Source organism: Manis pentadactyla, chromosome 11 (genome assembly GCF_030020395.1).
Source record: "Manis pentadactyla isolate mManPen7 chromosome 11, mManPen7.hap1, whole genome shotgun sequence".
In the NCBI taxonomy this organism is placed as follows: Eukaryota; Metazoa; Chordata; class Mammalia; order Pholidota; family Manidae; genus Manis; species Manis pentadactyla.
The window spans coordinates 105,976,749-106,004,512 of NC_080029.1; the positions used below are offsets into that span (position 1 = coordinate 105,976,749).

Below are 27,764 nucleotides of genomic sequence, written 5' to 3' on the forward strand. Positions count from 1 at the left end.
GACAATTATCCAAGGCCTTTAAGACTAGCAAGAATCCTAGTAATTCGGGAAAAAACAGTATTTACACACAGTACCAGCTTCAGCTGAACTTCATGTATGAACTCTCCTGTTCTTAAACATGAGTTGGAATAGGTTATTTGCTTAACTCCTTTGTCAGACAAGCATAGAAGGCACACAACAACTCTAGGTACTTAAAAGAGTTCCTTATTTCTGGCTATTAGATAAGCTGTACCTATTTGAAGGCTACATCCATAAACATTTCCAAAGTGGTGGATTCTTTCTCTGACCTTGTATAGGTCAGATTAGCAGAAATATATTAGTATATAAAGGGAATGGTTCTGTAATCCATTCCATACTTATAAGCAGTTTGGTCATTAAATAAAAGATTTTCTTCATACATTAAAAAGAAGAAATAGCCACTGTGTTTATGCTGACAGTAACTACTGTTCAGAACACTGTCAGAATTGTATCAGTGTAGATAATAAGCTTTTTAATGCATAGTTCTAAAATGTTCATTTTTGTGACAAGCCAGTAAGGTCTTTGGTCTTATTTCAAGTCACAAAGCAGAAGGAAAAGTAACCAGTGAGTCCTGTGTATCCAACTGTTTGTACTGATGTGGTCGTACAACCAATAGTGATATTTGTTAGTTTCTGACTTTTCTTTCTTTTTAAAGAAGAAAGAACCTGGCTGAATTTCAGAGCTGGCTTTTAAGGTTTAACAACTCTTCAGCTGCTGGTATTTCAGGTTTGGGGGACTTTACAAATCAGATGTAAAAGACTGTGTGCGAGTCCACTAACAGGGTATTCAGCATCAGTAGAACCATGAAGGTTTTTTTTGTTTTTTCTCTAATACAATTGAGGATTATTTTTTCTAGTATAGGAAAGAAGAAATAAATCAAGAAATTCAAAATTTATCAATGGGGATCTTTGGGGCACTCGATTTCATTCTAAGTTAGGGAAGGCATTTACATCCTAAGTAATTTGCTGACATGAGATATGCCATCACTGATACTCCCTTTGTTTAACTAGTAATGATTTTACTTTGAAAAGCCATTTATTATACTTGTATAATGTCTACTTTTCAAAGACTGTAATGAAGGCTATATAGATAAGTTCATAGTTAGACTTCTAAGCATTTTCTAAGCATTTAGTCCCAGGATAGTTTCTTTCTCTCCAGTGTTTACATTCAATGTTACATTCATTGAATAGATTTTAAATAAAGTTTAAAGTGTTGACCATTCAAAGTTTTTGTCTTTTCATTGTCTGTGACTGTTTTAATATATAATCTAATGTATTTATAATATCCTATTTGTTCTAAAAAATAATTTGGTTCTAGAAATTAAGTTTCTGGGAAATTTGCTAGAGCCTGCTTATTTTGTTGTAGCCTAGATTTCTGTTCTTCCTCAATGTGCTAGACCAGGAGTCAGCAAACTTTGGTGTAAACGGTTATATAGTAAATATGTTCAACTTTGTGGGACATACAACTACTCAGCACACAATTACTCACCTCTGTTATTGGATTGTGAAAGCAGTCACTTCTGTACAGATGATTAAGAGTGAATGAGCATGGCTGTGTTCCAATAAAACTTTATTTGTAACATCAGGTGGTGGGTCAGATTTGGCCCACAGCCATAATTTGCCAACCACTACATTAGGCTTAAAAAATAAAAAAGTATATGCCTATAGGAGATAAATTACACTTACCTTCTTTATAAATGTAGTTCCTATGAAAAACAGAGAAAGAAATATTTTCAGGCCTGTTACCTGCTGTTTTTTTTTTAAGATTCATTACCTGATATTCATGATATTCATTAGTTCCTTCATCATTTCCTTAAGGCCCAGGCACTAGGCGAGAGTTTATCATATTTACAGAAACTTAACCGGACTGTTATTTGATTTGTTCTAGTTATAATAGCAGAAGAGCTTCAATATCTAAAGTGGGTGCTACAGGGTCATAATTTTTCTGGGATTTAATGTCATATTAGGTAATAATCTGTAGTATAGTTAATGATGTCATAAGTAAGCCCATGAATAGATCATGTTTATTTGAAATAGTTGGGTTTAAAGTATTTAAATAATCTGACTTTAATATAAACAGCCCTACTATAATTTTTTACTTGTAAATTTTTACCCAGTCATCATCCTTTGTTCTGGTCCAACTTTTCACGTAGAACCGAAAGCAAAGGGTAGTTCCTAGCAGCTTGAGAGTCAGTTCCCACCCAAGTCTGACTTGTGAAATAGATTATGTTGAAACATGTGACTTGTCTCTCTAAACATAAAAGCTTCGTATAAAATTTAAGAGAATCTTACATCACATGATTAGAAAATTGTTTTTTTTAATGTTGATCTCTATGTAAATATAAGTGAATATAGTTCTTATTTAGTTGTTTTTTTAGCTTTATGGTATCTATTTAATAAGAAATAATAGTAAAACTCTTATCAAGTTTTCTGGCTTGTGCTCAAAAATTTTTAAACCATAAAACTTGACATTATTTGAAGTCAAGTTATCACTGTCTTTTCCAACATCACCAAAGATATTTCTAAATTTTAAAACCAGTAATTTGAATTAAAATTAGAAACTCCTTCCTACTAGAATGAGTTCCATCTAGTAGATCTCTAGTGAGAAAAATATGAATCCATTCTGTTAAAGTTAAGTAAATATATATTAAGGGCTTCTTGTGAATAAAGATAGTTTTTAGGCTTTAGGGATTTTAAGTATGAATAAAGCATGGACACTTGTACCTGCTCTTCAAGATGCTACTAGTTAAAAGATAACTTTGACCTTTGGAAAGAAATAACTTTAAAATGTTTTCCTGTTGAGTAATTGTTGCCCTCTGGGCACATAGTGGAGTATCCAGGAAATGTTTTTTGAATTAAAACTATAAAAGTAAGTACCATGAAGCCATTATTTTATATTATCTGTAATAGAGAACATCATCTGTTGATGAGTCCCTGCTTCATGCAGTACTCTTCAGTTTCCTCCTACCTTGCTGTTAGATCATCAAAAATATGTTAACTTGATTTCTTTATATAAGAAACTGAATTACTTTTCCATTCCCCCCCCCTCAGTTATGCAGCTAACTCCTAGATACACACAATAATAAGAGTAAATTTACAAAAAACGGTAAGTTACAGGTAGTTTAGCCATTACTCTACAGTGTACTAGGATTGACCTTTTTCACAATGTAGGGTCCTGCTTGTCCCAAGACAAAAGAGTATGGAAAACTAGAATACAGTAAACCTTTCCATAATGGAAAAAAGTTGTAGTTTCATTGACATAGAAGTGAAGTAGTAGTTACCTTCCCATACTAAAATTATCTTTAAGTGTTTGACCATTTGTCACCACCTATTTTTATCATCATTATCCAAGCCCCATTAGCTGTTTCCCAGTTACGGTAACATCTTCCCAACTAGACTTCCAGTTTGCGTTCCCTTCTTTTAAAAAAAATATATATATATAGGAATATCCTTTTAAAATCTCAGTCAGATGATACTGTACTTCTGCTCAGAATCCTCCAACAGCATCTCTTACAACTGTAAAACCGAAGTCCTTAAAATGGCTTTGAAGACCCTACTGAGCTGCCCCTGCTACCTCCCAGTCTCCATCTTCTAATAATTTACCCCTCTAGCCAGACCCCTTTACTGCTCCTTACAAATATCGAACATTGTCCTGCCTCAGGACCTGAATTTTCTCTTCTTTCTTAGTATCCACATGCTAGTTTTCTCACGTACTTTTCTCTTGGATTACTTACCACTTTATCACTGGGGATCATTTGTGACCATCCTATATAAAATACCAGCATGTCCCCATCTCCCCTGCTCCTTACCTGCTGTATTTTTCTCTGTAACACATTACTATCTGATATATTATAACTTGCTTATTCTTTATCTGTCTTTAAGTTACCCAGGAGAAATTTGAGAAGTCAGGGGTTTTCTTTATGTTATTTATTGCTTTATCTGCAGAATGTAGGTGCCTAGCAGATGTTTGGTGAATAATTGTTGAATAACTGAACAAACTCAAATGACTAGCAGTAGAGCCATAGCTCTTCTTTGTGGACCATGCTCATTTGACTTGGAGAAGGAGTAAAACACATACTGGGTAGTCTGAAATTAACATATCCTTCACAGAGAACTACAAGTATATCTTAATCATCTATATAATAAAACGTTTAACATGCTTACACTTAATAAAAGCTTTTCAGGAAGCTGGGAAAGCTCCAGTTTTTCATTAGAAAAGCGAAAGTGGCGAAGATCACTAAAATTCTTCCCACTACAAAGACATAGTCTTTCTGTTAGGTTAGAACTAGGAAGATCTGCGCTTGGTTTTCCATGTGAGATATTACATTTGATGGTTGTATTCTTATGTTCATAAGATCTTTATTCCAATTTTACCAGTAGTAACACAGTTTGAACCTTTCTTATATATGAGTCATTTTAATCTGAAATAACTACTGTTAGGGCAGACAAACAGGTACAAGATCCTCAAGTACCTATAAAGGTACTGTGGTATTACTATCTGCTTTCCACCCTTCATTCTCCTAATGTACCCTGTAAGCTTTCCAACCTTTATAGTCATTATAGCCACTTTTGTTTATAATCCACAAAATAATCTATTTTACTAATCTACTGAATTTATCAACCAAAAGGCACAAAGAAGCAAATCACAGGCCCCACTTCATTACAGAATAGTGAAGGAGCCACAGCCTCCTTAGTTTTAAGATGGCTCCCTGTTGACTCCTTAACTCTTTGTTGCTTGCTGTAATTATGAAATTAAAATGATAACAAAGCCATCTTTGTAGAAGCATATATGTTAATTTGAAGGACATGGCCAAGAATCTTTTATTATCCAAATGATGCTATATTGAACATAAAACATCAGACTTGTAGATCGAAGTAGCTGGCCCAGGGACTTCCATGGGAATCTTAGTTGTTCCCTGGGGACTTACCCAGGGACCTAGGGTTACCAGGGCTTCAAGCTGTTCCCTCATAGGCGCCACTTCCACCCTGCCATCCTGGCCAGGGCCCCGGACACTAGCTGCTTGTCCTCTATCAAGGGTCTGCATGCCAAGGAATCCTGAGTGGTGTCAACCAAAACCAGCAAAGCTATAAAACAGTTAATTGAATTTATCTGGGGTCTTAGGGATTGCAATCTGGGAACGTGGATTTAAGAGGGAATATAAATGTATGCTCCAAAAAGGGGAAAGAGCTTAGGGTTTTTAAAGGTAAAAAAGGGGAACTCCAAGGGGGCTTACATGAGTCATTTTGAAAGAATTACCATAGGCTTTAGCTGTCATAACCTACATTCAGCTGTACATAACTGGTAAGGCTATTTACTAGGCAAAAATTCCACCATGTTGCAGGCAGCAGATGTTTGTCCAGGATGTTTAAAGGTCGACCAAATACAAAGTTTAACATTCTTCTGAAAATAGTTCCAGAGAATAGGAAGGGTATAGACCCTATTTCCTTAATAAACCCCAATTGTATTTTATTTTATTTTGTCAATATTAACTCCATGTTGTCTACATTTACATTTCCCCCTTTTGATCGAGATCTTTCTTTCTGGAAAGCATCAGTGATCAATCTTTTATGATCATAGATCCATCATAGTACCAGAGTAACCTGTGGTCTGCTCCAGGTCCATCATGTACCTTGGAAGGAGAGAAAAAGTATTGCTATTTAGCATCAGACAAATGTATTTTATGTGAGCTGCATTTGAGCCAACAAAAGAGGTATTTGGGGAATGAATAAGGTCTGTATTTGAATTTTCAAAGTCAGTGATGGCTTTGTTTCCAGAGGTCGTCAGTAGATAGGTCTGGTAGATTGTTTCGATCCTTTCAGCTGTCATAATTTTCACATTCTAAATCGACATGCGACAGCAAGACACACAAAACACCAGTAGTTTTGAATATAATGAATAGTGAGCAAATTAGTATGATAATTAGAATTATTTGTAGGCCTGAACATAAAAGCGCCCAAGCCCAGAAGGAAGCCAGCTGAAAATATCAGAAAATTTGAAAATTAACCAACCTGGGGTAAAATTTGACTGCCCTTTTGAAGATTTGGCTAATTTAAATAACTTGATGGTCTCTAATTCTACTTGCTGTGTGGTGTTTATCCAAGTATTGTTAAGAGGTGTTACCTATGGCACAAGCTCCTCCTTGGGCTGCAAGCAAGTAATCTAAAGTTATTCTGTTATCAAGGACTACTCTTTCTAGGAAATCTGTAGATCTTGATTATCATGAACAAAGAAATTCTACAGTGTAAAACAAATACTAAGGATTTCTACACAGAGAAATAATTGTCCAAAGATTTCAGTAAGCTTTAGAGTTTCCATTAAGTTTTGACGGTTAAAAAGGAATTATACTGGCCTGGTCCTGACTCTTGGGAAAACAGTCTATTCATATTGTCTGCTTCTGTTTTCTGTGATATGGTTGGTTTGAGGTCTCCAATTGATTTAATAGTCTGGTTGGATGTTGGAGCCTTTTTTTTTTTTTTAATGGAAAACATGAAGCCATGAGTCAGTGCTTTCTAATTTAGCAATACATTGGTTAGCAGTCCCTGGAATGGTTCCTTCAAGTGAAGCTGGAGGGAATCTTTGTGGAGGTGTCTTTTCCAATAAACCATGTCTTTAGGTTGAAGGCCATATGATGTTCTAAGCCATCATCTCCCGGGAATGCATTGTTGAAAGACTGTTCTACCAATTTCTTGTTTCTTTGAAGGTCCTGAATAAATTCCTTAAAATAATTTATCATATCACCCTTAAGTGAGCTGATTTCATATGCCCCTTGATCTAATCTCATTGGTCTTCTAGTAATGATTTCAAAGGGTAACAGTTTATGTCTCCCCTGGGGAATGGATCCTAAGATTCATTACTACTGGAGGAAGAGGTTTGGCCTTGGCAGATGGAAAGACTCCATAAGCTTTGCCAGTTGGGTATTTATAATACCAGTGGTTTGTTCTACAAGGCCAGATAATTTAGGAAGATAGGCACAGTGGGAGTGTTACATTATTGACCAAATGTGACCAGTAGCTTGTAATACTTGTCCAATGAAATGGATTCCTCAGTCACCGTGAAGTTCTGAGGATATTCCCCAATTTGGGGTAATTATCTCCAGTAATATATTTCCTATTGCTGAGACCATAGCTCTTTGATATGGAGAGGCTCCTACCCAACAAGAAAACATACAAACTATTACTAAAACATTTGTACCCTTGAGGTGGTGGCAGATGGATAAAATCCACTTGCCACATCTCCAAAGGTCCACAAGGCAAGGGAAAATGCCCTGTTGAACTATGGATAGGATTCCCTGGACTGTGTTTGAGGCAGATTTGACATTTGAGAAGCTATTTTAGGAAATTTTTCCAATAGTATTGTTTTCCTCAAAGGGCATCTTATCTGTGTTCCAGTTTTTGCACAGTTACGCATTTGTTCCTGGAGGCAGTTAGGAAGGACTGGTCTGTCATTTGGGTTGTAGCAGAGGTAGAGCTGCCTATTTAGCAACAACATAGGCCAAATGGTTTCCTTTTACTTCCTCCATGTCTGTCATTGAATGGCCAAGAATTTTTTTTGTAATAGCTAAAGATTTAGGTGTTTGGATGGCATCTAGGAGTTCTAAAACTTGTGAACTATTTTCAATATTTTTGTCCTGAAGAAATTAAGAAGCTTGTTCCCAGAGCATGCAAAGTCATGAGCCTCATCAAAGGCATAGTAACTGTATGTATGAATATTCGTCATTTGGTCTTTGTCAGGGTGGCAAGCCCTAGTTAAGGCTATCAATTCAGCATGTTGGGCATAAGTAGCCATAGCTAAGGACCCAGCCTTGATAGTTTTTATCAGAAAAACAAAAGCATCATCAGCCTTATATGTCCCTGTTTCATCTTTAAGATAAGAACCATCAGTGAATCAAATTAAATCTGCATTTTCAAGTGGTGTTTCTTTTAAGTCAGGTCTCGAAACTAGTAGCTGGTTCATCAAAGGAACACAGTCATGGGAGTTTTCATCAGAGCATAAAGCTAACAGAGTGGCATGATTTAAAGAGTCACAGTGAGCAATAGTGATGTTTCAAAGTGATAGCAAAAGAACTTCATAAGAGCTAGGGGGTTTTAGAGAAAGAATGGAAAAAAGGTATTAGGGTATCAGGATCATCCTGAAGATTTGGATTTGGGGGTTCAGTATTTTTAAATATTTCTCCCTTTTGAGAAAAGGAGATATGCCTGATGGGCTTCAAGAAAATCTCAATCCAACAAATGAATTGGAGCTGGAGGGAACAGAGGAACAGATAATGTCCTTGAATGGGTCCCATTGAATGGGATGGGATGGGGAGGGATTTAAAAACAGTCATAGGGCAATTAGAAACCCCAACCATTTTTATAGTTCGAATACTTTGTGAAAGGGGATAGGAGAGCCTGGTTGGATTTAAAACTGAGAGTTGCCCCCATGTCTGTTGGGGTCTTAGTTACCTCCCCCTACTATGATTAGATAAATTTCCCCCAAAGTTTTGGGTTGATTTTAAATGGACCCTGATGATGTGGGCGGCAGGGTGGGGGGTGAGAGTTAAGAAGGGTCTCAAATTTGAGGGAGGGTCAGTATCTCTAGGATAGTGGGTAGTTTGGCTAAAGAACAATAGAGAGGGATTGGATTAAAGACAGCAGCCTGAGAGGTGAGACAGAGACCTCCTCCTAAAACTACATATAATACAAAAATATAATTAATACAACTTGTCCTGAAAGAGCAACAGGGAAGAGGGCTGCACCAGACTGCATACACCCGGAGAAAAGAGCAGACCTCACAGAACAGGGTAACGTACAAAACCTGTGACCCAGCAGGACCCAAGCCCTTCCCCAACCCCAGCTCACTGGCAGGAAGAAGAGAAACAGAGTGGGGAGGGAGTGGAGGCCTGGGACTGCTGAACACCTAGCCCTGGAGATCTTCTCTGGGAGCACGAACCTACATTGCATGGTGCTCTGGTGATTAGTGGGGTTGGAAAGCTAAGACAGGTGGAATACTTGGAGAGACAGAGATTTCAGCTGCTTGTGGAAAACAGGAATTCATATCCAGCTGAGCTGGGCGGGCAGTCTGAAAGACTTCCTAACAGCAAGAGGACTGCTAAAGGGGTAAAGACTGCAGAGCTTACTGCACAGGAGAAAGGACAGGTAGACAAAATTGTCCAGGTGCCCTCTGCCCAACAGGTTGGGAACTTGAACGATCTTCAGGCGCTCTATCCCCCTGGCTGTCTACACAGCTCCAAGGTCCCCCACTGTGATACACAGCCTGCTGTATCTTCCTCCTGGCTAGAGTTCACCTGGCTCACGAACTGAGAGCCCCTGCCCTGGCATCAGGCAAGGCAGAGGAAAGCCCCACCTATGGCAGCTACAAACACAAAGCATAAAGGCTTACACCTGTGTGTTCAGCCCACTGGTTCTGGCAGTGGAGATAGGCATAACAATCGGGAAACAGGAAACAGCTCTTTCCTCCCCCCAGGCACCAGCACCACTCCCCTGAGAACCCCAACATTGTTCCAGGGACAGAGCAGTTCCAGAGAGTAGACCTTCTGGGCATTAGAGGGCACCACATACAAATATGAAATGCCAAAGAAACCTGGTTCAGAGCAAAATCTCAACACCAGAGAAAGGACTGAGTGAGACTGAACTAATAAATCTTCCTGAAAGAGATTTCAAAGTAAAAATCATAAATATGCTCATGGAGGTACAGAAAAATATTCAAGAACTCAGGAACGAATTTAGGATGGATCCAATAATTGAAGAGCAAAGTGGAGGTTTTTAAAAGCAGATTAGATATGGTAGAGGAGATGATAAATGAAATAGAAACTAAGGAAAAGGAATACAAAGAAGCTGAGGCACAGAGAGAGAAAAGAATCTCTAAGAATGAAAGAATATTGAGAGAACTGTGTGACCAATCCAAACAGAACAACATTTATATTATTGAGGTGCCAGAATAAGCGAGAGAAAAAGGGATAGAAAGTGTCTTTGAGGAAGTAATTGCTGAAAACTCCCCCAGTCTGTGGAAGGAGATAGTCTCTCAGGCTATGGAGGTGCACAGCTCTTCCAACACATGGGACTCAAGGAGGACAACACCAAGACATAATAATTAAAATGGCAAAGATCAAGGATAAGGACAAACTATCAAAAGCAGCCAGAGAGAGAAATAAGATCACATACAAAGGAAAACCCATCAGGCTATCATCAGACTTCTCAGCAGAAACCTTACAGGCCAGAAGGAAGTGGCATGATGTATTTAATGCAATGAAGCAGAAGGGCCTCAAACCAAGAATACTTTATCCAGGAAGATTATCATTTAAATTTGAAGGAGGGATTAAACAATTTCCAGATAAGCAAAAGCTGAGAGAATTTACCTCCCACAAACCATCTCCAAAGTGTATTTTGGAGGGACTGCTGTAGATGGAAGTGTTCCTAAGGTTAAACAGCTGTCACCAGAGGTAATAAAAAGGGATAGACAAAGAGTACAGAATATACCTAATATATAAAGAATGGAGGAGGAAAAAAAGGAGGGGGAATAAAAAAGAACCTTTAGATTGTGTTTGTAATAGCATATGAAGTGAGTTAAGTTGGACTCTTGGATGGTGAGGAGGTTGCCCTTGAACCTTTGGTAACTATGAATCTAAAGCCTGCAATGGCAATAAGTAAATGCCTATCGATAATCACCCTAAATGTAAGTGATCTGAATGCACCAATCAAAAGACATAGAGTCACTGAATGAATAAGAAAACGACTCAACTATATGCTGCCTACAAGAGACGTCAAACCCAAAGACATACATAGACTAAAAATGAAGGGATGGAAAAAAGATTATTTCATGCAACTAATAAGGAGAAAAAAGCAGGTGTTGCAGTACTTGTATCAGACAAAATAGACTTTAAAACAAAGAAAGTCACAAGAGACAAAGACGGACATTACATAATGATAAAGGGGTCACTCCAACAAGACAATATAACCATTATAAATATCTATGCACCCAACACAGGAGCACCTACATATGTGAAACAAATACTAACAGAATTAAAAGGGGAATTAGAATGCAATGCATTTATTCTAGGAGATTTCAACACACCACTCACTCCAAAGGACAGATCAACCAGACAGAAAATAAGTAAGGAGACAGAGGCATTGAACAACACATTAGAACAGATGGACCTAATGGACATCTACAGAACTCTCTACCCAAAAGCAGCAGTATACACATTCTTCTCAAGTGCACATGGAACATTTTCAAGAATAGATCATATACTAGGTCACAAAAAGAGCCTCAGTAAATTCATAAAGATTGAAATTGTACCAGCAAGCTTCTCAGACCACAAAGGTATGAAACTAAAAAGCCTACAAACACATGGAGGCTTCACAACATGCTCTTAAATAACCAATGGATCAATGACCAAATAAAAACAGAGATCAAGCAATATACGGAGACAAATGACAACAGTAATTCAGCAATGCAAAAATCTGTGGGACACAGCGAAGGCAGTGCTAAGAGGGAAGTATATTGCAATACAGGCCTACCTCCAGAAAGAAGAACAATCCCATATGAACAGTCTAAACTCACAATTAACAAAACTAGAAAAAGAACAACAAATGAGACTTAAAGTCAGTAGAAGGAGAGTCATACTAAAGATTAGAGCATAAATAACTAAAATCGAGAAGAATGAAATACAAAGAATCAATGAAAGCAGGAGCTGGTTCTTTGAGAAAATAAAGAAAATAGATAAACCCCTAGCCAGACTTATCAAGAAAAAAAGAGTGTGTGCATAAACAGAATCAGAAATGAGAAAGGAAAAATCACTATAGACACCACAGAAATACAAAGAATTATTAAAGAATACTATGAAAAATTATATGCTAACAAACAGGATAACCTAGAGGAAATGGACAACTTTCTAGAAAAATACAGCCTTCTGAGACTGACCCAGGAAGAAACAGAAAATCGGAATAGACCAATTTTCAGCAAGGAAATTGAATTGGTAATCAAAAAACTACCTAAGAACAAACTCACTGGACCAGATGGCTTCACTGCTGAATTTTATCAAACATTTAGTGAAGATTTAATACCCATCGTCCTTAAAGTTTTCCAAAAAGTAGAAGAGGAGGGAATACTTCCAAACTCATTCTATGAGGCCAACATCACCCTAATATCAAAACCAGGCAAAGACACCACAAGAAAAGAAAATTACAGACCAATATCCCTGATGAACATAGATGCAAAAATACCCAACAACATATTAGCAAACAGAATTCAAAAATACATCAAGAGGATTATACACCATGATCAAGTGGAATTCATCTCAGGGATGCAAGGATGGTACAACATTCGAAAATCCATCAACATCAACCACCACATCAGCAAAAAGGACTAAAACCACATGATCATCTCCATAGATGCTGAAAAAGCATTCGACAAAATTCAACATCCATTCATGATAAAAACTCTCAACAAAATGGGTATACAGGGCAAATACCTCAACATAATAAAGGCCATATATGATAAACCCACAGCTAACATTATACTGAACAGCGAGAAGCTGAAAGCCTTTCCTTTAAGATCAGGAACAAGACAAGGATGCCCATTCTCTTCACTTTTATTCAACATAGTTCTCAAGGTCCTCGCCACAGCAATCAGACAACACAAAGAAATACAAGGCATCCAGATTGGTAAAGAAGAAGTTAAACTGTCCCTGTTTGCAAATGACATAATACTGTACATAAAAATGCTAAACAATCCACTCCAGAACTACTAGATCTAATATCTGAATTCAGCAATGTTGCAGGATACAAAATTAATACACAGAAGTCTGTTGCATTCCTATACACTAACGATGAACTAACAAAGAGAAATCAGGAAAATAATTCCATTCACAGTTGCATAAAAAAGAATAAAATACCTAGGAATAAACCTAACGAAGGAAGTGAAAGACCTATACCCTGAAAACGACAAGACACTCATGAGAGAAATTAAAGAAGAAACCAATAAATGGAAACACATTCTGTGCTCATAGATAGGAAGAATTAATATTGTCAAAATGGCCATCCTGCCTAAAACAATCTACAGATTCAATGCAATCCCTATCAAAATACCAACAGCATTCTTCAATGAACTAGAGCAAATAATTCTAAAATTCATATGGAACCAGAAAAGACCCCAAATAGCCAAAGCAATCCTGGAAAGGAAGAATAAAGCTGGGGGATTATGCTCCCTGACTTCAAGCTCTACTACAAAGCTGCAGTAATTAAGACAATTTGGTACTGTCGCAAGAACAGACCCATAGACCAATGGAACAGACTAGATAGCCTAGATGTAAACCCAAGAATACATGGTCAATTAATATACGATAAAGGAGCCATGGATATACAATGGGGAAGTGACAGCCTATTCAACAACTGGTGTTGGCAAAACTGGACAGCTACATGCAAGAGAATTAAACTGAATTATTGTCTACCTCATACACAAATGTAAACTCAAAATGGATCAAAGACCTGAGTGTAAGTCATGAAACCATAAAACTCTTAGATGGTAACATAGGCAAAAATCTCCTGAATATAAACATGAGCAACTTTTTTCTAAATGCATCTCCTCGAGCAAAGGAAACAAAAGCAAAAATGAACACATGGGACTACATCAAACTTAAATGCTTCTGTACAGCAAAAGACACCATTTATAATGATTTATATTTGTAAAAACTATTTTTTATATTTGTAAATGACATATCCGACAAGGGGTTAACATCCAAAATATATAAAGAACTCACATGCCTCAACACCCAAAAAGCAATAATCTGATTAAAAAATGGGTGGAGGATATGAACGAACATTTCTCCAAAGAAGAAATTCAGATGGCCAACAGACACATGGAAAGATGCTCCACATCACTAATCATCAGGGAAATGCAAATAAAAACCAGAATGAGATATCACCTCACACCAGTTAGGATGGCCAGTATTGATAAGACTAGGAACAACAAATGCTGGTGAGGATGTGGAGAAAGGGGAACCCTCCTACACTCCTGGTGGGAATGTAAGCTAGTTCAACCATTGTGGAAAGCAATATGGAGGTTCCTCAAAAAAGTAAAAATAGAAATACCATTTGACCTGGGAATTCCACTCCTAGAAATTTACCCAAAGAATAGAATTTCTCATATTTGAAAAGACATATGCACCCCTATGTTTATCACAGCACTATTTACAATAGCTAAGAAATGGAAGTGACCTAAGTGTCCCTCAATAGATGAATGGATAAAGAAGAAGTGGTACATATACACAATGGAATACTACTCAGCCATAATAAAGAAACAAATTCTGCAATCTGCAACATCATAGATGGAGCTGGAGGATATTATGCTCAGTGAAATAAGCCAGGTGGAGAAAGACAAGGACCAAATGATTTCTCTCATTTGTGGAGTATAGCAACAAAGCAAAATTAAAGGAACAAAACAGCAACAGACTCACAGACTCCAAGAAGGGACTTGTGGTTACCAAAGGGAGGGATGGGATGGGGGAAGACAGGTGGGGAGGGAAGGATAACGAGATTCAGAGATATTATGATTGGCACACATGATGTAGGGGGGATCAGGGAAGACACTGTAGCACAGAGAAGGCAAATAGTGACTGTGTGGCATTGTACTACACTGATGGGCAGTGACTGCAATGGGGTATGGGGGGGACATGATAACGGGTTAATATCGTTACCACATTGTTTTCTCATATGAAACCTTCATAATAAGAGTATATCAATAATACCTTAATAAAATTAATTAATTTTTTTAAAAAGAAGGATAGGAGATAGTAAAGAAGTGGAAGAAACAGTGGGAAAATGTGAAGAGAAAGAATCTATGAAGTTTCAGTTGATTTTTCTAATTTGGAGAAGCCTCTTAGATATGAATCAGCTGCCTCTATGGAAGCCACCTTTTTGCCAAATGCAAATATACCAATTTAGGAAATTCAAATGAGCCCCATCTTGGCCAGTGGAGTCTTAGGTCATCCTGGGTAATGAATTTATAACAGTAAGGACTACATTCTTTAAACATGAATCCAGCAAGAGGACCAGTAGGGGCCTGGTTATTAGAGGTTCTCTTAGAAGAATTATTTCCCATAATTGAGTACTCACCAGAAAAGTGACACTGTGAAAGCCTAACATTTCAAAAATGAGTGAAGATAAAGTCTTTTCCTCAGAAATGAGGGAGGACAGAAGCCAGCAACAGAGGACACCCAAATAAAGGGCTGAGCCTCAGCCAAGGAAGGAGGTTCAGGTTCAGGAGAACATACTGCCAGGAGTCAGGACAACTGGAGGAGACAGTAGAGAACAATGGTCTCTTGCAGGTAATTTGCACATGTCCACTGTGGCGCCAGAATCAGAGGTCAGTCACTCTGGATCCTATTTCTGACACCAAAAAATGTCAACCCCAGAAAAAGCAAAGCTGTGAAACAGTTGCACTTAGCTGAGGTCTTAGGAATTGCAATCTGGGAACATGGATTCAAGAGGAAATCTAAATGTATTCTCCAAAAGGGGAAAGAGCTTAGGGTTTTTAAGGGCAAAAAGGGGGAACTCCAAGGGGGCTTACATGAGTCATTTTGAAAGGATACCATAGGCTTTAGCTGTCGTAACCTACATTTGGCTGTACATAATTGGTTGCTGAGGCTATTCACTAGGCAAAAAGTCCACCATGTTGCAGGCAGTAGATGTTTGTCCAGGATGTTTAAAGGTTGACCAAATACAAAGTCAACATTCTTCTGAAAACAGTTTCAGAGAAGAGGAGGTGTACAGACCCTATTTCCTTAATGCCCCCACCACTCTGTCTTAGTTTATTTTCACTGTCAGTGTGAATTCTTATTTTGTCAACACTTACTGTAGGGAGGGCCAATGTATTGGTGGAGCCTGGTTCCGAGCAAGTAAAGGAGCTGAGACACCCCCAGTACACCCTTAGCTTATTGCCAATCTGGTGGGGAAGGGGCGGGTAGCCTTTAAGCCTGTGCTCAGTCCACAGCCCCCATGTCTAGGCAGCGTTTGCCAGGCTGCCGTTCACCCCATCCCTCAGCCCGCTGCCTATGCCTGTTTTGTACTCCCTTTACTCTGGTTGGGGGGAGTGCATTTATTTGAAGTCTTTGATTTAAGAAATCAAAATGGTTACAGAGCTAATTGAACACTCACAGGTAAGAGTTGTTTCCTATTGGTAAGATGTCAGCCTGGTTTTTTTTTTTATCATTTTGTTCTCAACACTACATAGATTTTTATAAAGATGTTACTTTTAAGTGAACATATTACTAGGCAATGGAAAGATACAAGTAAACCCTTAAAAACATACTTTTACTAACAAATGATACTGGAATACAAAGCATTTGTATACTTAGCTTAGAACTGATTAAGTTGTAATTATGTTTTTGGATCCTCTTTTGGATCAAATTTTCGTTTCATGTGAGGCTTTAGGCTTTTAATTATGCCACTTAGAGATAAATTTTTTTGAATACAGTTTAAGGTTAGTGTGGACACTAGGTATCATCTGTGCCAGTAAGTTACAGTCCTGGGTCTTCAAATACAGTAATACGACAAGATATAAAATATTTCAGAAAACCTAACATTGTATAGTTTGTGGAAATAAAATTATCCATGCTATCTAAAACATCACATTTCTTTCACTAGAATTATTTCAGCTTAGCATGGCAATGCTTCATATCCCTGTTAACCACAGTTCTGATAGGAACTCACATGGTTTAAAAAAAGAAAAAAATGTTCATTTTAATTCAATAAAAAACAATTTGGGAGGCAAAATGTTTCAAAATAGGAATTCATTGTTTTTGGGTGGAGTAACTAGTAAAAGTTTTTATTGGTAATGAAATGGCTAGAAAATCTTTGGCTTAGTTTAGTGCCTGCATTTTGCAGAATTGGAAACTTAGACTTAGGGAAGATGAATGACCTAGTCTAAACTCTAAGATGCAGAGGTAAAACCTGGATCCCTATCTCCTGACTCTGAGTACAGTGCTCTTTTTCATTATATGATACAACTCCATGGTGTTTGGATCTTATGTAACATCACAGTCTATCTCACATTACAGAATAATAATGAGTGGTAGGGAGGATACTTCTGCCGTACTGTATGTGATATAGATACATGGAACGAGTAGCTTAACAAATTTCCTCTTTCAACATTTTGTGTCTGTTTCCTAGTCTGTCTAGTAAGGGACACTTGTTACTCGAGTGGCGTATTCCCTTTACCCATGAAGCACGCTAAACCTTAGTCAAACTTTGTTCTGTGTTGAACTGATACCAGACCACCTCACATCTCCTCCCCCACTTATTATAGCCTCTTCAGATGTGTTTTCAAAATAAAGTAGTATTTGGCTTTTGTCAAGATTGGCCACCAGAATTTAGTAGTAAAAAACTACTTTTTAAGAAAGGTTATTTTCATAAAAACAGAATCTGAATGATTTGTTTCAGTGAGTATAGCTAAAATTAACTCTGCTTTGTTACTTGATCAGTAAAATATGAGGCAGGATGATTTGGCAGCCTCTTATTAATTAATTAGATGTGTGAAGTATTAAAAAATTACTACCACTAACAAGAATTTTTAATGAAACAAAACATAGACTGGGGCCAGAAATATGTAACTTATAATGTATAAGTTATTTAGAGTTTTGGATTGCAGATCCTTGGTTCTGGGCTAAGATTCAGATGTTTACTTTTGGTCTCTTTAAAAATAAATTTGAAATGGAATAGGATATCTTGGTGATGTTCTATTTTTCATAAATGGAAGGGAATTGGCAAGTTCCAGCTTAGAAGAAAAAGATTTCACAGAAGAAGAAACAAACAAAAAGAGTGGTACTTTCCTTAAATGAGAGCTAACTCAACCCAATTGTTTCCCTTCTACAGATGATTTAAAATGATAGCTTTGTTCACTTACAGTTTTGTTTTGTTGTTCAGTTGCCTCATATGTCAATAGTGCAAAGCTTTGTCCCAGTATTGACAGTTCTTCAGAAGTACTAGTTTATTGAGAAATTTAAAGATGGGTGCCCTCGTTTTTCTTTTTTCATGCACACACCATCAGGATGTCCTGTGATTGCAGAGCCATCTGCAGGAAAATTACTAAGTTGCAGCATAGTTAATGATTCTCTTACCATGTTATTTCAAGTGGTAAATGAGAAGTGACAAACTGCAATTCATATGGGGAAAGAAACAAGGCCAAGAGATGCAGGAATTACTAGAAAGGGGGACTCCCCCATGCTTTAATTTTTCAAAGAAAACTACTTTGTCATAGTTGTGACCAAAAGATACAGGCAGTTTGCTTCAGGTTTTACATATTCTCAGTGATTATAGGTCTATCTCAATTGGAGGGATGTCTGATGATTGCCTTTTAGAAGCTTTGTATGACCTATCAATTCTGTTGGTGTTGATGTCAGAGAGATATTATTTTATTTACCTAAGAAAGAGATTTATTTGCTTTCTTCTTCAAGAGGTATGGCTGTTTTTACACATCCTTATCATAGTCATGTGGTTGTCAAAAGGGGAATTAGACAAGTATGCTTTTGCCCTATAAATGCAATTTATATAGCTGACTGTTTCCATTGTTTATAGATAGGCATTTTTTTTAATATTTCTAAAATTCAAGACTTGAGATTTTGTAGAGACACTAAGAAATCTGATGTCCTGTGCCTGAGACTGATGATGTGATCTGTGAACTTGAGCATGTGTTTTTACTCTGCTCTTAGAAGTGTATGTTTATGTATGTGTTGATGTTTCTCATTTCCAACCAGTATCCAAATAAACTGTGTACCACTACTCAAACCAATCTATACGATCATCCATTGTAAGTCTGATTATCGGTTTGGCTAAGAGTTAGGTGCTCACAATTAAGGTGTAATTAATTTTAACAGTCCTTTTTTTTCAGAGTATCTATCACCTGAGTAAAGATCACGAAATCGGGTCTTTGATTTTTTAAGATTTTCATACAGTGGAAAGACAGTATTTGGAAGCCTTGTTACTGATTGATTGTTATTAGCAAATGAGAGTGATATTACTGAATTAGAAGATACACTGTATGATTTCACATCAATCGCATTGTTATCTTTACTCACTGAATGTTATGGGATTGGTTTCTGAGGGATACACTGTTTTGCTAGAGTTTTATATTCCTGTTTTCTTTTGCAAAAGTAAATTTTCTAAATTGTGACAACAGTAGAAAAAGACCAGAAAACCAACTTCCTGAACACTAAGGAATTACTAGAAAAGTCTGGCATACAATGTTCAGATATAAAATCTGGAATTTTGGTGTCTGAGTTGGTGTCTGATTTAGTTGGCCAGGGTAATTAAACTCCTGTACAGTCAGACAACTTTCGCTCACAAGTCATCTCTAAAAGCTAAATTAGGAAGAGGAGGCATTGAGGAGGGTCTTTTGCTTTGAATCCACCCACTTATAAATTCTCTACTTTCTATCCCTCTTAAATTTATCTACACCCCCACCTTCCTTGCAACCAATAATTTATTAGTTATTTACTGTTTCATTCTTTAGGAAAATGTAGTTTATTTGTGGAATTATTCACATGTGAACTTTGTTTGACTTCGTTTGTTATTCTGAAAGTCTTGTTTTCCAGGAATTGATTCACTTAAAAATAATGTTGAAACTTTTTATGAGGACTCCTATGAGAAGGTTTAGATTTACTTTCCCAGCCAGATCTTCTGGCCGTTTGGGACACTGGAATATTGCCTGCTTGTTTCAGAAAAATTTGTATTAAGATTAGCCATTAACTGGCCTAATTAATTAATTCAAGGTGGGTAATTCAGTTAAAATTTCCTTTTGAAAAAACATTTTTAGAATTTTCAGTTGCTCTTGAAACATTCTTACTTAAGGATACTTTAAAAGACAGATATAAGAATCAAGTGATCCAAATAAAGAAGAGCTAATAAAATACAGCGCGGGTAATCCAAAAAAGTTTTGCATAGCTCCCTAAGGAAGCTCTATTTCTCAATCAACAAAAAAATAAGAGGGAAGAAGGAAATTTTTGCATGGGACTTGAAATTTAAACTGAGGTTGCCAGGAAGTCCCTACCTACTAGACTTTTTAAAACATCTTTTCCTAAGTCTTCAATAAGGAAGTGAATTGCTTAGGCAAAGCACATAGTAGCTTTTTCTTATCTAGTTTAGTTCTGTTTGATGACTATTGTAACGGCAATAAACATCAAATCCTGAACTACAGAAGGGAAGGGAAACATATTTGAAAATCGGAGAAATGCAATAATATTCAAACAAGAAATCATGGGTTTGCTAGTAAAGATACATGGCTCCAAGTTTTGTTTTTTTTTTCTGGGTTCTCTGACATTTTCATTAATCATATTGCCAGTGTTTACAGTAATGCTTATTTTGTTACAGAACTTGGTGCTTTTTTTAGATTGTTGTAGTAGGTAGCATGAATATTAAAGTCCTATCACATAATCTTAGAATAACACATTCAGGATAAAAAGTGAATGATGGGTCAGAGCTCCTGTGCAGAACTGCACGTCTGTCTGAAATCAGGTTTAAAAAGTGGCCCTGTCTCCAGCTGACTCGTTTTGTCATACTGAGTCACAGGATTAACCCTTGACATGTTCCTTTAAAAAAAAAAAGGCAAAGATTAAACAACTGCATTGACTAGAGCAGCACTTGATCCACCTATATGCATTTTTTCCTTGTAATATGATTCTCCTTAAGAAAAAAATTGTGCTGCAGCTGTTACATAGATTTAATAGATTTTTTTCAAAATGTTTTTGAGGAAGAGAAAAGAGATTTTATCATGGAAGGTAATTTGTAATTATGATAAAGAAAATGCCTGCATCAATCAGCTGTAGTTTCTTTTGGGTAAGGCTGACTTTAAAAAGATGGTATTTTGGAGTAACAAACTTAAAAGACCTTGCTTTAGCATACAAGTAGAATATAGAATATGGGAACAGTTTATATAATTATTACCCGTTTTCTTGATGAATTTAATGTCATATATGTGTAGGTCTCTCTCTTTCTCTATCCACTAGCAATTTAGAAAGCAGTGTATATCTAGTGAAAGTATTGTATGTTGTGGGGTAGGGTGGGAGGGGTGGGAGGTGCCTCTTAAATACACATGTATGGATTTTTTATATCTGTGTTTTTGAGAGGAAAAGTAGAAGCAAAAGCTTTTAGTTTACTCAGCTCTATTTTAGAAACTATTATGTTTCACATTCAGGTTTCAGGTTTAACAGCAAATCTTACCCAGTTGCTTAATAAACTGCTTTAGGACAGTTAAAGATTATATTATCTGGCTTTACGCTGAACTTACTTTCTACTCCTATTTATTCCATTCAGAATCTCTTAAGTTGCCTCTAAAATAAAGAACTAAGGAATTAAAATTTTCATTTTGCTTTAATAGCCAAGATTGCATAGTAGGATTTACATCATGCTTCTTGTTTTATCAGACAACATAGTACTCTCTCTCCTGGCAAGCCCCAGAGAAAGGAGCCTAACTACTGTAGGTGGAGTGTTGTTTTCTTAACCAATATATAAAAGTTTTCTCAGGTTGCAGCAACGATGGTAGGAAGAAAATGTTGAAATACTGTCATTGCTTTTATGGCTCCCCACTGCCTATTCTTCCTCAATTTCTACTCAAAAGTAATCTCTTAAAATTTTTAATCATTAAGAGAAAAAGAAAATTTTATTTTAGATGGTTGATATTCCTTCCTTTTTTTTTTTAAAGAGTAGCTGTTCTGTCAGAGAAAGACTATGTCTATGAAAGACGAAAATTTACTTGAATAGTTTTAAGACATAGCATTGTTAATTGTAAATCAAAGCTTTTTACACAGTTCTCTGAGCACTGAAATGGGTCTTTGTGGTCTCTCAGGAGGGAGGAAGTTACAACCACTCAGCAGACTGGCATTTTAATAGTCTCCTGTACAGTGATGTTCTTTTGCAGCTGCTGCTGAGCCCTTTTTTTATCTGGAGAGTGTGGGGAGGTTTTATTGTTACTGTGATACCATCAGCTTTTAAAACATTGTGAAGTTAGCTGGCCTTATTGTCTAATTGGTTTTATTACTATAATTTGATCAGTGTGTTTTGTAAGAATGGGGGGTGGTCCCTTATAAAATAACCCTGCAATATTTTTTAGAGGAGTTCTGCTTTATGAAAGGTGCCTTTAAAAAAAGTGGTGTGCCCCTTTTTGCAGCTTGTGAGCTCTCCTCTATTGACACAATACTGTTAGAACCAACAAGAGAGAGGAAGAGAGATAGTGGTGGGGGAAAATGATAGAAAAGTTGCTATTCTGTTTTTCTGGATTAGAATCCTTACCAAAAGACAAATCGAAATATTTCTAAATAACAAAATGTGTTTGTGTGAAAAAAAAAACATTATTTGTAGACAGTGTCTAAAAGCCTTTTGACTTATAAGTGTAATGAATTTTTTAAATCTGTGAGACATCTATTCCCACGTTATTTTTCTGTTTTGAGAAATTTGACTATTAACATAAAAATGTGTATGTGCGTGTATATATGTATACATACATAAAAATAGGTATATATAAAGTATGTGTGTGTGTATATATATAATGAGCTTAGAGGGAGGAAAGACTTTTAAGAAACCTTTTTTTAGTTTATCAGCTATAGTGCACGTCTTGTCTGTTACACACACCAGCCTTTCATACTTTTATATAAGGGAAAACAAAACCTTGTTTGTTTTTCTATTTAATTAATTGCTTAATACATACTAGATGTTCTAGAAAAGTGCAGTCCATTATAAACTTTTGATTGGTGTTGTGTATGAGGAGTTTAAGGAGATATATAAGTGAAAACCTATTTTTTGTTTTTAAAAAATATCCATTTTCAAGATAATTTTTTAATTTTTTGGACTGAACTTTTTCATAAAATGTGTTCCTTTCCAAATTTTTTCAATGAGATTTTTCATAACTTAGAAAAAATCATTTGATAACTTAGAAAAAAATCATGGTTTGTTCTAATTAGTTAAGAGGTACTTACATGTCAGATCCATTTTCTCCAGGAAGTGATTTTGTACAAGACTTAACTGTCTAGATCCTTCTTGTTGCACATGATTCAGTGTTTCCAATTCCTGATTGCTTGATCATGTGTTTATCAAAGTTGGAAGCAACTTAGACCACACCAGATGGTAATGTAGCTAGAGGTGTATAACAAGCTAGGTTTCCCAGCCACAAATGCTCTAATTAAAACTTAACAGCTCTGTAAAGTTTGCTTTTCTCTGAGACAGAGAGAAATCGTATGTATAACAAAAACAATGATTCCTTGGGATATTCATCTGCATATCTCTCTTCATTATTTAGCATTTGTAAGTGACTTGTATTTTTTTTAATACCCCAGAGTTCCTCTCATTGGTATCCTCCACCAGTGCAAAGACTTGATAGAAATTGAAAGAGATTACTTACAGCTATAAACCCTCCCTCTCTACCCTGTGAGTTGGTTCAGTCCTATTTTGCATAAGTTCCGTTTGAGTAGATCCATGTGTGGATGCATAGTGCTGAAGACTTAACTCTGTTTGGCTGTATTCATGTGTGTCTTGAAGAGAAGCTGTGTGCATTAGCTGCAAACAGTAATATTTTCAAAATCAACATGTACTGTGCTTATCCTGTCCCTGGAATGGGCAGCAATTCTTTGATGTACTACTACAATGGGAAAACGGTAAGTCTTTTTCTTTGTTCATATAGTTTCTGACTGGCTTGTTTAATGTAAAGCAGTGTAGATTAACTGCTTTTTACTAAAACCTGTCAGGTTTTATCATTTTCTGCAATACATTTAAATTGTGTATTTCTTTGTAAGTAGTGTTAGTAAAGTTGTATCTTGACACAACTTTATGGTTGGTTTCTATTTTTTAAATAGTAGAAAATAAGCTTAAATTTATGAGTTATTATTTTTAATGCCTGATGTCTTTTTAATGCTGTGTGCTTGAAAGTGTATTTATTTGTTTTAATGTTTTCTTATATTATAAACATAATCTGTAAATAAAATATGCATACAGAGAGGATTATTTTGTGCTTTGTAGATAGAAGGGAAAGATGAAAGTCATTTTGGGTATTCATAAAAATAACAAGTATGAAGCTCTGGGAATGATTAGGGAAGCAGTCAGCTAGTGAGGGCCGTATTTCCTGTTTGGAGTTTCAAGTCCAGAGCCTGACTTTACTGGGATACCATCTGTTTCCAATCAAACTAGAATTTTGACCCTATACAGATTCATAAAATAAATCACTATTTTTCAAAGAATGCATTTATGTATTTTCCAAAGAATGTATTTCTGGTCAATTTATGGCACATGGTTAGATGTTACCTTTCTGTGTTGCTAAGTAAAACTTTACTATTCTTTGAATAATTAATCATTTAGTATTAATTAATTAGTATTTTTCTGTGAAAATATCTTTTAAGTCAGAGGATTTTGTATATTTAAAAAAATGAACTTCTGTGAAAGATTTGGTAGGAGTCATCTTAAGATATTTGATAACCATTATTAAAATGTTATACTTATGAATAGCAATCTTAGGTTTATGTCAGGAATTCAGTATTTTCCCTCAGACTTCTTATCAAATACATATATGACTTAAGTGATTTTTTTTTTTTGGTCAGTTGCTGGGGGCATTTTTAATGTTTATGTATGAATTATAAAGAAAATTTACATTTTCCTAAAACATATAAAATCAGATACATTTGCCCCTTCTCTTTTTACCACTCAGAAATTTTAATGTAGTATAGATGGCTCTAACCAGGGTACGTGAGAACTAATGGAAGCACTGTCTCATCCTCTGACTGCTTTGGTAAGGCCTCCTTGGACACTGTTAAGCATTTAGTTGTTAACTTTAGGGTAAACTTTCTTAATAGACGATGATCAAGCCATCATATCCTTATACTCACTAAAAAGTGTGTGTTCATTCTACCCGTATAAACAGAGCTTTGGAGAATGTGAAAGGTAGATTTGGATGGGTAATATAAGTGACAATTACTTGATCTCTATAATTTCCTTGACAACTGTCTTTAAAACTGTGAAAATATTTCTCTTTTATGTCCAATTCTAAGTAAATTAGTCTATGTGAAGATTGTGTGGGTATGAGTTCAGTAAATTAATTATATAAGGCCTCTGAAGCAGAGACTATAATTCAAATTGACTTTAGGTTTCACTCTTTAGAGAGCACAGATCACTCTATTACAACATTTCTCTTTGTTCTACATTGGGGTGGGGGGGCTCTCATCGTTTTAAGTATTTCCAGGCTTACCATAGATGGCATAGCTGGTATGGTAGAGAAGTGTAGCCTGAAAATTGATAGCCTGTGCCTGATATAGGTCAGAAGTGACTTCTATATTCTTAAAAAATGCATTAAGAGATGATACATATCTTAGTCCTCTGTATCATAAGGCCCTAGTCTTACATGTATTTTCTTGTATGTTTTCATTTTTACCACCTCTAGTTTTTTATTATTATTCTTTTATAACTCTTTAATAGAAAAATCATGTAGTATGTAATTATATTATCCAAAGACTATGTAAGTACCACATCTTAATATATACTAGGAAATGTATACTCATCAATCTTTAAAGTAAAAATTAGCAATTTAAGTTAATATTTCCAGGTTCTAGGTGAAATATACTTCCTCACTTGAGTTATGAAATTTTTAATATAATTCTCATAGTGAATAGGTTAAATTTTAGCTCACTCTTTAATCCCATTTTATCAATTTAAATTAGATGTAGGGCAGATTAATATTTTGAAATGCTGATAAATTCACATTGATTTCATTTTTAAGACCCTATTACAGTATTATGAGAGTGAGAAATCTTAAGTGGTACTGGTCTCAAACAAATGCTTTCCTTTTTTCCAGGTCTTATTTTTAAATTTGCAAGTTAATACCATATATTTGAGGATTTTGGGGATACTAATAATAAGACTGAACGAACTCTAAAAAAGAACAAATTACTCAGAAAAGAACTTCTCATATTTTATTATTTAAGATTATGTGGCCATATTATATTGTTGGAAATATTGGAAATATCACAGGCTTGGAAATACAACATCTATACACAGATAAGAAAAGCTAAAAATGTTAACCCTACTTTTCCCACTATTTGAAAAGAGAAGGGGTTAATGTTCTGTATCATTATGTAGGTTTTGTATAGCTATATTCTGTACCATACTGTAGAATATTAATGTGTTTATGATAAATAGGGGACTTAGAACCATTTTGAAGATTATCTTTTTTTTTTGAGATTTAAAAAATAGCAAGAAATAATGGGTTTCTGAGGTTCCTTATGTATAAAGAACTTGGCCTGCATCAGTTTTCTCATTGATATGACTAAATTGTGTCCTTTATGCAGAAAGGTAGAAAGTCTTAGAGGTAAAGGAAGGAAAGTTTTGGGAGGAGAGGATTCCTGTTTTCTTCACCTTGAGGATTCTGGAGTTTCGGCCTTCCTCTGATCTGATCAGCCTCCATTTTCTAGGCCTTGAACTGAAGATGCTACAGAGTGTTCCAGGTATAAAAATTGCAGCAAGTACAGACATGCTCTTCTAATTGTATCAGGGGATTATATTTTAATCTTATTAGAGACAACACAGTAATCCAAGTTTTAAAACTCAAGCTTAGAAACACATTTTTAATATTGAGTTTCTTTGGATGAAATCTGGGAAAGAAGAGACAGGATTACTCTGTCAGGAGCTATGCTGGGTACTATATGTTTACTCATTTAATTCTCACAACCACTCTGTCATTTAGCTATCACTAATCTCCTTTTATAAATAAGGAAAATGAGGTTTAGGTTTAAGGAAATGAAGTAAGTTGCTCTGGTTAGTACTAAAGTCACAATTGAACCCAGGTCTCTCTCCCAAGAGTAGGTTTTCTCTTTTATGTCATCTGAGGGCATGTCTCCATAGCAAAAAGCCAAACTTAAATTGATCCTTACTACTATTTGTAGCAAAATATATTACATTGGAAAGAAAATGTAATTGAGAAAAACACTAGGCCATTTGTACAAATAAATACATTTTTCATGTATAGTCTGATTAAGAATTTTATGGTCAGATCCAGCTTTTATGAATGCTAATTGATATGGTCAGTCAAGCAAATTTCTATTACTTTCTATTTAAGATGAAGAACTTAAAAAATGTCTTAGATATGTTAGACAGCCCAGGAAATTAGACTAGCATGATCCCCTCCTCTGATAGAACTCATTAATACTGGAAATTGGTTTAGCCATGGTTTTGTTACCTGCCTGCCCACAAAATATGTGTTTTCATAAGAATTAGAGTACCAGGTAGCTAAAATTGCATTGTAAATACTTCTAAGACTTATTTTTCATATAAACATTTTCAGTTAATAAAAGGCACAGAAACCATTGTTAGAGTGTAGAGCTACATTTCTGTTCCATTGGGGATTTATTGTTAATTAACTTGAGGAGGAAAAGTAAAAGTAAATTAATTCATATTTCCAGGCTGTCTTTGGACCCAATAGAGTTAAGTCTAACATTTGTATGATGAGGAAAACACGAAGTTAAGAATTCTCTGAAGGTACAGTACTAAAGACATTGAAGGACAAGAACTTTAGCTTAAATCTACTTCGATTTTTTTTCCCCTTTACCAAAAATATCTGAGACTATATTCCACTATGAATCCACGATCTTTTTTTCTTGATTTCAAGTGGGCACAAATACCAGTGAGTCAAAACTGTAGCCCCTGCCAAAAGAATGTGTTGTCACTGGTCAGCTTTATTCATATTTTTAGAAAAAAAATGTATGTGCCTTTGCACTAGTTCATGAA

General features: G+C 35.9%; 1 protein-coding gene across 11 annotated transcripts in view; it reads left to right on the forward strand.

Moving 5' to 3' along the window:
• TCF12 (transcription factor 12) overlaps positions 1-27,764 on the forward strand; it is a 415,896-nt gene that overhangs the window by 338,164 nt on the left and 49,968 nt on the right. The window contains exons 1-2 of one of the 11 annotated variants that reach the window (XM_036929731.2): positions 23,522-23,653; positions 26,330-26,485. The exons of 8 other annotated variants lie outside the window; for them this stretch is intronic. Coding sequence is in view for 2 of the 3 variants with exons in the window: in XM_036929729.2 (XP_036785624.1) it covers positions 23,483-23,653 (171 nt within the window). In the remaining variant the exon portion in view is untranslated. Of the gene's footprint in view, positions 1-22,945; positions 23,654-26,329; positions 26,486-27,764 lie in introns of those variants that run through there. 2 more of the 11 variants (XM_036929729.2, XM_036929730.2) reach the window with 2 other exon arrangements.